Source organism: Musca autumnalis, unplaced genomic scaffold (genome assembly GCF_047663935.1).
Source record: "Musca autumnalis isolate F117 unplaced genomic scaffold, ASM4766393v1 scaffold_1, whole genome shotgun sequence".
Lineage (NCBI taxonomy): Eukaryota > Metazoa > Arthropoda > Insecta > Diptera > Muscidae > Musca > Musca autumnalis.
In genome coordinates, this window is record NW_027411644.1 from 13516695 (window position 1) to 13526337 (window position 9643).

Below are 9643 nucleotides of genomic sequence, written 5' to 3' on the forward strand. Positions count from 1 at the left end.
TTTCCATAATCTACAGAGGGACCGTGTATGTCCTTTCGATACAAAATACTCTGACACAGAATATCAGATTCGTGTGTTAATTTTTGGTACATCTTCTCGATGTCACCGTTATATACGCACATGTAAATGTACTGTTTAAAATTTTCTGAAATCAGTTCGTTGCTTATAATTACTTTAGCATTGAGTGAGTAAGAACGTTTTGATTGGTATAAGTCATTAATAAACATACATATTTTACTGGTACTTTCCGGGCGAAAGACCGCGTAATGTAAGAAGTAGTACAGATATCTCTTTGAATCAATATGCTTTATATTTGATCTACTTTGTTGGATATTTTTTATGACTATGTTCTTTTCTGACAATTCATTGCCAGTACTAGCAAGGGATTCGTATTTTTTTATTTGTTTTGCCCTTTCCACGTTCGTACTGTGGAGTCTTGTTCTGAATCGGGACGATTCTAAAAACGAAAATTTTACATCAGGCTTTTCTTCCGGTCGACGGATCGTGTTTTCATCGTAAAATTTTTCCACACATTCTTCAATATCATTAGGTAACATTCCGAATCGAGGCGATTCTGAAAACGATAATGGCATTTTAGCATCTGATTTTCCGTCCTGTCGACGGTTGTTTGTTTCATCGTAAAGTTGTTTACGGGATTTTGTTAGAATAGGAGCCCGTTTGACTTCCTCTTTTTCAAAGAATTTGATTGATTTTACATTTGTATTGTCTTCTTCTATCTTTGAATATCCCACGTTTGGGGCCGACACGATACTGTCGTATGTTATTGGTCCGAAAATAAACCAACCGTAAACTGAATTTTGTGCTATCATTTTTCCGAGCACATTCTTTCTTATACCATTTAGCATTAAGGATGGGAGTATGTCACTTCCAATTAACATATCCACCGGTTAGTTTCTATTTTCAAGCGCTCTGTTAATTCATTCGTCAAATAAGATCGTTTAGAAGCTGAATCAAAAATAGCTCTTATAGTAGAAATTTTACCACGATGTTTAATTTGTACCAACGCAGTTGGCAACATAACATCATCGTTACTCAAAGTCATGTACGTTTGAGTATTGGTTTCGGATACCGAACTAGAGGAGCAAGGCAATTCATTCTGCTGTTCACCAGTCGTGAAGTGTGTTTCAGTTTGTCGACTCATTCGTGGTTGAGGAAAACTGTTTATTTCACGCGCTACGGCATTAGCAGTCGATTGTTCTTGTGATGCTTTTGTCAAATGAAGCTTCGTATGATGTTTCTTGCTGCAATGCATACATCTATGCATGCTGATACATTCTGGAGTAATATGTCCACTTGTTAGACAATTACTACATAGTCGGTTTTCTCTTGCCACTTCAATCCTTTGGAGTGTGGCCATGCTATTGAACTTTAAACAATTTTTCAACAAATGATTTTTTCCACATAGAACACATCTATTTGAATTTTGGTATATGGAAGTTTGTTGAGTTCCGTAATCAAATCGAGAAGGTTGAGGAACTGTCTGACTTTTGAGGCGATCAATTCTTTCCAACACCTGATGCCTCTTAATAAGAAACTCTTCCATTTGAGACCACTTTGGTAACTCGGAATGAGATTCAAGAGATTGTTCCCACAATGTCAATGTCTCTATAGGAAGCTTCGTAGAACATAAATAAATTAATATCGGATCCCACTGACTCACACTGATTTCGTGAGCCTGAAGAATTGCGAGACAATCGCTAATAGTTAATTGGATCCGTTTTATATCTTCACTGTTCTCAGATTTTGCAGGTGGAACTTCAAACAAAAGTCTGAGTTGATTGTCTACTAACACACGTTTATTTTCGTAACGTTTCTTTAATGCATCCCATGCTAGGGTAAAATTTAAATCTGTCAAAGGAAATCGATCAACGATTCTCCCAGCTTCACCTTTTGTTTTACTTTTTAGATAATATAATTTTTGCGCTGATGTCAATCTGGCATGAGTACCATATATGGCCGTAAACATATCCCTAAAAGTTGGCCATTCTTCGTAACTTCCGTAGAAGTCTTTCGTATCACAAGGTGGCACTTTAATGCACACCTCCGACAAATCAAAAGTTGTGGTTGGGGGAAACATGCTTGAACTATGAAACATTGAGGGATTTGTAGTGTCTTCCCCCACTACATTATTGGAAAGATTTCTTCTCTTTTTTAAAATTTCCATTAAATTGGCTTTGGTTGTTTGATATTGGTCCCGAGCGGACGCAAAATCTTCCTTTGCTTTCTTTTTATATTCACAGTTTACTGCCATGTCATCGGCAAGATAAACGCTCTCGAAAGCGCTACGGACGTTATGCCAATCCTCATCGATTGACTCTAACTTAGTTTCTATCAACGATTCAGATAGATCTTTTTCCGGGGTATTTAATATCTTGGCACATGATCCCACCAAATTATCCCGTTCGTATTCGAAACGTGTGCAAATTGTTGATCCCATTTCAATATTTGTTTATTATTATGTTATTATACAATTATTTTTTTATTTTATTATTTGTTATTTTATATGTAATTTATATTAATTTTTATATATTTTATATTATTATTATTATCACTATTTGCCTTCTTTAACTATCAAGTTTCTTTCAAGATAAAGAGACTGAAGTTATTTAATTTATTTTATTTTGGCTTTAATAGCTTTTTATAAATATACTCCTCGAAAGTTTATTTTTTAAACTTTGGGAGTAAAATCCACTATTTATTTATATTTATTATTAATTATTAATATTTTTATTTTATTGATATATTTTAATTTATTTTTTACCTTTTAATTTTATTTGTGATATTATTTAATAATGAAATGGAATAAAATGAAATGCAATCACCGTATCGAATTACGTTATGTTACGTGTGTTTTGTTACGTTAGGTTACGTTTTCACTAACTGACCTCTTATTTTAATATGATCACTGATATTCAGTAATCGTTACTTATAATGTGAATAACACTATGTAAACAAACTGACCGTCTGTCCGTGTTATTTATTCACAAAATAAAATAGAAAAATACGAAATTTAATGTGAAGTGGTGATTTTGTTATTAATAGGAAAATTTTATTTTTATTTGTAAATTATAAACGAGCAATAAATGTTGCAAAACCAAATGTATGTTTTTTGTTCTTCTTCTTGACTCAATGATAGTGTTGAGATTTGCCGTACTTTTTGCATAAATTAGAAGCAACTGGCGAAATGTTTCAACACTGATGGCAAACAAAATGATTTTTATTTTTTGGAAATTTTTTAATTTAAGTGTTTATAATTAATGGCAAGTCTAGGCCGCTAATTTGTTTAAAAGGCTCGAAGGACCATGTACAGATTTCCCCTAAAAGGACTAGGAATCTGCAATTTTGACTTAAATTACGGGCGTAAATTAAGGTCAAGTAAATCGTTGTTGGCGGGAAATGCAACAACTAAACAAAACAGCAAATACACAGAAAGGACACCACAAGTATTTCAAATATACTTACGTGGTGTAATTCAAATGCAATTTAAAATTGCCACACAAGAATAAAAACAAACGTTTTAAAATATGGACGCAAGCGGTCACTAATTAAAACTTTTATTTTTTGGTTTTGTGTTGACGATCAAGACGATCTTGCTTATCCCCAATTAGGTTGACAAGTAGTGATGGTAAATTATCGATAAGGCAGCCATGTAATAGTCGAGTTTGATAACATTCAATATCGATATACTAGTTTGGTATCGGGGTGGCTCAAACCTCGACAACTTTTCATTTCAAATTTTCATAGAACAAGGATTTAGCCCCAGTCCTTAAAAGTTGTAAACTGCTCCTATACGAATTGTATAGTGTCTGAAGTAAAGGAACGCTTATGCTTGAATTACATTTACGAAATCCACTCGATTTCAACTGTCAAATCCATAGGTTAAACGTCAAATGAAATCCAGATGAGATTTCATTTGACGTTTAAGCTATGGAATTAATATTGTGCAGGTTCTGAGCACAACTTTTATCTATCAAAATTTATTTTTATGATGTCTCAACGATAAAATCATTTTTTTGTTTTTTTTCATTTGTTAGTACTATACACAATTACTACGATATATAGATAATTTTCCAAATAAAGTTTTAAAGTTCTATATTGTCGTATATTTTTGATGATTAATTAAATTTCCAACAACTTGTTTTGAAAATTCATGTTCGATCAGCTGCGCATATGCATCTACCTTGATTATTGTGATATGTTTGAAATCAACAAAAAATAAATGTAAACACCGGGGTGTATTTCATGATTTCGTGAAACTTGACACAAGAGATGACATCAGCTGGGCATAGAGGGTCACCTTGTTATTGCAAGGGGGAACGCTTTTCCCTTAAATTATAAACGATTTCGATTAAACTTGTTAACCCTATTACACACACATACCCAACAAATTTAATAACAAGTTGACATCGAAAACGTTTTTCTCCGGGAAATTATTTTGGTAAATAAATATCTGCACTTAATTTGCTGCTTAAGAAGGCTATTGAATCCATTCGAGGACATCATGGAAACTTTGCTGGAACAGCAAAGACGTTACCATGAAGAGCGCGAACGCTTGGTAAAACTCATGGTCGATGAGTATGCCAACAAGAAAGCCAATGAAAAAGACCGCATATATTCTGAACATCGGTTAAAATATTTACTGGACATGCATTATAACTCCACATCGAAGTTAAGGGAACTGTATGAAGATAAGGATAATGAACGAAAAGCTGAAATCCAAGCCCTGTCAGGACCTAATGAGTTCAATGAATTCTACAATCGTCTCAAGCAAATCAAAGAGTTTTACAAGAAACATCCGAGTGAAGTCAGCATCCCATTGTCGGTGGAATTCGAAGAAATGGTAAAAGCTTATAACAACCCTGACGAAATGTCTGCATTGGTGGAATTCACTGATGAAGAGGGAGGTGGTCGTTATCTGGATTTGAATGAATGCTATGAGATGTATATCAATTTAAGAGGTGTGGAGAAGGTAGACTATATTACCTATTTGATGACATTTGATCATGTCTTTGACGTTGCCAAGGAGAGGAAAAACAAAGAATATAAGAAATATCTGGAGGCTCTAAACGAGTATTTACACAATTTCATAATGAGGGTACAACCACTGCATGATATCGAAGAAGAGTTGGTTAAAGTTGAATTAGAATTCCAGAAACAATGGCTACAGGGCACGTTCCCCGGTTGGGCGAGTAAAGAAACGGAATCAGCATTAGCAAATACTGGTGCCCACTTGGATCTTTCTGCCTTTTCTAGTTGGGAGGAATTGGCCTCACTTGGTTTGGATCGTTTGAAGTCTGCACTAATGGCGTTGGGTCTTAAATGTGGTGGTACACTGGAGGAACGGGCGCAACGTTTATTCTCCACTAAAGGCAAGAAAACACTGGATCCATCTCTTATGGCCAAGAAACCTTCCAAAAATACCAGCGTACAATCCCGAGAAAATGAACGTCATAAAGAAATTGCTCAACTGGAAGCATATTTGTATAAATATGCTGAATTGGTGTCTGAACAACGGAGCGCCACCAAAGAAAATGTTCAGCGCAAACAGGCACGTACGGGAGGTGAAAGAAACGATAGTGATGTTGAGGCCAGTGACTCGGATTTGGATGATGATCCAGATGCCGATGATATTCCATATAATCCCAAAAATCTGCCGCTGGGTTGGGATGGTAAACCTATTCCATATTGGTTGTACAAACTGCATGGTTTGAATATAAGTTATAATTGCGAAATTTGTGGCAATTACACATACAAAGGACCCAAGGCGTTTCAACGGCATTTCGCAGAGTGGCGACATGCTCATGGCATGCGATGTTTAGGTATTCCCAATACGGCACATTTTGCAAATGTGACACAAATTGAGGATGCTATTACATTGTGGGAAAAGCTTAAGTCTCAAAAGACGGCAGAACGTTGGATAGCCGATCAGGAAGAAGAATTTGAAGATTCACAGGGCAACGTTGTAAATCGTAAAACTTATGAAGATTTGAAACGACAAGGATTGCTTTAAGTTGATAGAAATATATGGTGGGACAAAAAAGAAAACTTAAATATATAACAAAAAACCATATTGTAAATTTATTTCATGATATTTCTGCTGTTAACAAAAGTCCTACCGACTTTACTGTGGTAAGTGGTAACAATGAAATCTCCTGTTTGGGCTTGGAGCATTTCAAATCACTGCGTAACCATGGAAAATCCTAAAAAGGGAGAAGAGTTGGTTGTTCAATGTCATGTCGATGTAAAACATATGATGTAAAGGAGGCAAATTATAATCAATGCAATCATTTTTTTTTTAATTTTTATGTATAGTTTGTAAGAACAATAATGTTTAATATTTTATTTATAGAGTAGCTATGAAGTAAGGTGGAATCTTTGTAATTATATCTGAATTGGCCATTGAATTATCCATATGGCTTCGATTGCAAAGTAATGAAAAAAAAAAAAAAATAAATAAATAAAAAGGTACCTGATAATGAGGATTATGTGATAGACGAACAAAACCAACTTGATTGGTATAGATCAGCACTTTGAATTTACAATCAGATGGTAGCTTCTCTAGGGTTTTCACTCTTTCTGCCAAACTGTACAATGATGATCTGAGTTGTTCTTCAAAGTCCATTAGAAACTCATCCTCAACAGATATACGCCCGCTGGATTGAGGATTTATTTGGAATGTATATTTTTCATATATTTCCGTATCATCTTTATAGAGTAAGACTTCAACACCCTCAAGTTCTCCAGTTTTAAGGAGTTCTCTTACTGTCCTTAATACTTTGTATAGATATGTGTTTAATGGGGGATAAATTGATACAAACACCGGTGTATTATATATTCTTCGTTTCTTGAAGATTTGAGCTGGGTAAACATCTCTTGTATATAGGATGTGATTGACGAAAACTTCAATGGCTTCAATAATTATGTCGTTTATATCTGAAATTAGATTATTATATTTTTGAGGATATTATTGTAGAAGTTTGCAGAAGATGTACTCACCATTATCCATTTCGTATTTTTGAATTTAATATTGAGAGAAGGATAAAATTCATCCGGTTTTAATCTATACTCATAATAAATCTCTAGCCCTTTTGTAATTTCTTTGTCATTTGGTTTATACCGTTTTTTATTGCAGAACAATATTTTGAATTTCCTTTGTAAACATTTGGAAAAAATAATTTAAATCAACTCCATGAACTTATTTGTCCAATGAAATATTCCCGAATATCCTAAATCCTAAAATAGATTCATTCACAATAACCTCATTAAGGCACCAAGTCACACTTCGAATTGAGGTTATACATTTTTGGTCTGTTCCAGAACTGCAAGAATCTACTAATTTTTACTATTTTTCCGATAACATAAAGGAAAAAATGTTATCGTAGTAAAAAATAGTAGCTTCTTGCAGGTTCTGGAACAGAGCATTTATTATCGATGATATTTAAATGAGTGACTTGCTGTGTAATCAGATACATATGCACTTGGCCTGTTCCAGCACTGCAAGAATCTACTAATTTTTACTATTTTTTTTTTCGATAAAATAAAGGAAAAAATGTTATCGTAGTAAAAAATAGTAGCTTCTTGCAGGTTCTGGAACAGAGCAACTGTTCCTTTCCTTTATGTTATCCAAAAAATAGTAATAATTAGTAGTTTCTTGAAGTACTGGAACAGACCAACAGTGTTTAGGCGGTATTCATGGCTAAATATTTGTATTTACATATTTATTTTTTTATAATTATAATCAATTTTAAAGAATAAAATCACATACAAAATGTAAACAAGCAATACACAGTAAAGCATTATTGTGAGCAAATTTGACGTTTCACATGATTTGATGTAAAACCTTATTCCACCATACCGCTGGCCCAAAGCTGGCCACCTTTTTATTTCATCATGCCGGCTACCCGGCTACCGATTAGTCATTTGCAAACTCATTCACAATAACAAACGTCACATTTATGTTTACAAATAGTATTTGTTTCTTCATCGGCTAGCAGCATTCAGCATTCCTCTCGAAACTTTTAATTTGCAATTAAATAGCTCTGTCCACATGCCGTAACAATGAATCTGGAACTACTTGAATCTTTTGGACAAAATTATCCCGAAGAATTTGATGGATCACTGGACTGTATATCACTTGCAGTGACGTGTGTATTCAACAAATATGGAACTCTTTTGGCGGTGGGATGTAACGATGGCCGGATTGTTGTTTGGGACTTTCTTACACGCGGCATTGCAAAAATAATATCAGCTCACGTCCATCCTGTTTGCAGTTTAAGTTGGACAAGGAATGGCCACAAATTACTATCCGCCTCTACAGATAACAATGTTTGTATTTGGGATGTTCTGTCTGGAGAATGTGAGCACAAGTACCGGTTTCCTTCGCCCATACTTAAAGTGCAATTTGATCCGCGCAATGATAAACGGTTTCTGGTTTGTCCAATGCGTTATGCAGCTGTTTTGGTGAAAATCGGAGAATCCCACAAATGCCTGCCACTCGACTCGGACGGTGATCTAAATATAGTGGCCTCATTTGATCGACGAGGTAAACACATCTATACAGGGAATGCCAAGGGAAAAATAATGGTGTTGGATGTAGAAACCCTGGAAGTTGTGGCGAGTTTTCGCATTATTGTTGGAACATCTAGCGCAACAGCAGTTAAAAGCATCGAATTTGCCAGACGAGGTGATGGATTCCTCATCAACACATCCGATAGGGTCATACGAGTCTATGATTCCAAGGAAGTCTTGGCTTTGGGTAAAGATGGTGAACCAGAACCTATTCAGAAACTTCAAGACTTGGTAAACAAAACAACCTGGAAGAAGTGTTGCTTTTCAGGAGATGGAGAATACATATGTGCCGGTAGTGCCCGTCAACATGCTCTGTATATCTGGGAAAAGTCTATTGGAAATTTGGTCAAAATCTTGCACGGCACCAAGGGCGAATTGCTGCTGGATGTTGTATGGCATCCGGTGCGTCCCATAATTGCCAGCATTAGTTCGGGCTTGGTTTCCATATGGGCCCAAAATCAAGTGGAAAATTGGTCCGCATTTGCCCCTGACTTTAAGGAACTTGATGAAAATGTCGAATATGAAGAACGTGAATCAGAATTTGACATAACCGATGAAGATAAATCGGTGGATTTAAATGCCGACGCAAAATGTGATGAAGAAATCGAAGTGGATGTAACCAAGACTGAGCCAGTGGCTGCTTTTTGTTCTTCGGATGAGGAGGGTGAGGATGAGAATGCCTTGCAATTTTTACCAATGGCTCCCGAAGTTGAAGATCCCGAAGATGGATGGGCTGTACAAGATGGCCTGGAGGGTGGAGGAAGTAACTCAAAAGACACAGAATCTTCCACCTTACATGACTATGGCGATGTAGTGGCTTCCAAAAAACGCAAAATGAATAACTATGACATTTCATTGCCTGATGCTCCCGTTGAAGAAGTACATCCATTGGTATCGAGTAAGACAAATAAGGACAAGCAGGTTGGCGGCAAAAAGGCAGCTGGAAGACCTAAGAAATAGTTGTAAGTTTAAAAATGTATAAAAATTAGTTTTAACAAAATATAAAATTTAATTGGTAGCCACCAGAATAATCGCCTATTCATTACATAATCCT

At 35.4% G+C, this 9643-nt stretch overlaps 3 protein-coding genes across 3 annotated transcripts; 2 read left to right on the top strand and 1 right to left on the bottom strand.

Moving 5' to 3' along the window:
- The first annotated feature begins 4356 nt into the window (after nucleotides 1–4356).
- On the top strand, nucleotides 4357–6102 carry noi (splicing factor 3a subunit 3 noi). The gene has a single exon (XM_073967410.1). The coding sequence runs from the start codon at nucleotides 4523–4525 to the stop codon at nucleotides 6029–6031; it is 1509 nt and encodes a 502-aa protein (XP_073823511.1). The 5' UTR covers nucleotides 4357–4522; the 3' UTR covers nucleotides 6032–6102.
- On the bottom strand, nucleotides 6068–7305 carry PolZ2 (DNA polymerase zeta subunit 2). The gene is made up of 3 exons (XM_073967420.1): nucleotides 7018–7305; nucleotides 6491–6954; nucleotides 6068–6221 (listed from the first exon to the last, which is right to left on the bottom strand). The coding sequence occupies exons 1-3, from the start codon at nucleotides 7025–7027 to the stop codon at nucleotides 6105–6107; spliced, it is 591 nt and encodes a 196-aa protein (XP_073823521.1). The 5' UTR covers nucleotides 7028–7305; the 3' UTR covers nucleotides 6068–6104.
- Nucleotides 7306–7897: 592 nt separating this feature from the next.
- Rbbp5 (retinoblastoma binding protein 5) lies at nucleotides 7898–9620 on the top strand. The gene has a single exon (XM_073967612.1). It carries the CDS (start codon nucleotides 8080–8082, stop codon nucleotides 9547–9549), a length of 1470 nt encoding a protein of 489 aa, XP_073823713.1. The 5' UTR covers nucleotides 7898–8079; the 3' UTR covers nucleotides 9550–9620.
- Nucleotides 9621–9643: the final 23 nt, after the last annotated feature.

What these genes read in the sequence shown, in the direction of transcription:
- noi (XM_073967410.1), top strand. Translation starts at nt 4,523, where the DNA reads ATGGAAACTTTGCTGGAACAGCAAAGACGTTACCATGAAGAGCGCGAA.
- PolZ2 (XM_073967420.1), bottom strand. An exon ending in CACATAATCCTCATTATCAG is followed by an intron (nt 6,222 to 6,490) that starts GTACCTTTTTAT and finishes CTCCCTTTTTAG; the next exon opens with GATTTTCCATGGTTACGCAG.
- Rbbp5 (XM_073967612.1), top strand. Translation starts at nt 8,080, where the DNA reads ATGAATCTGGAACTACTTGAATCTTTTGGACAAAATTATCCCGAAGAA.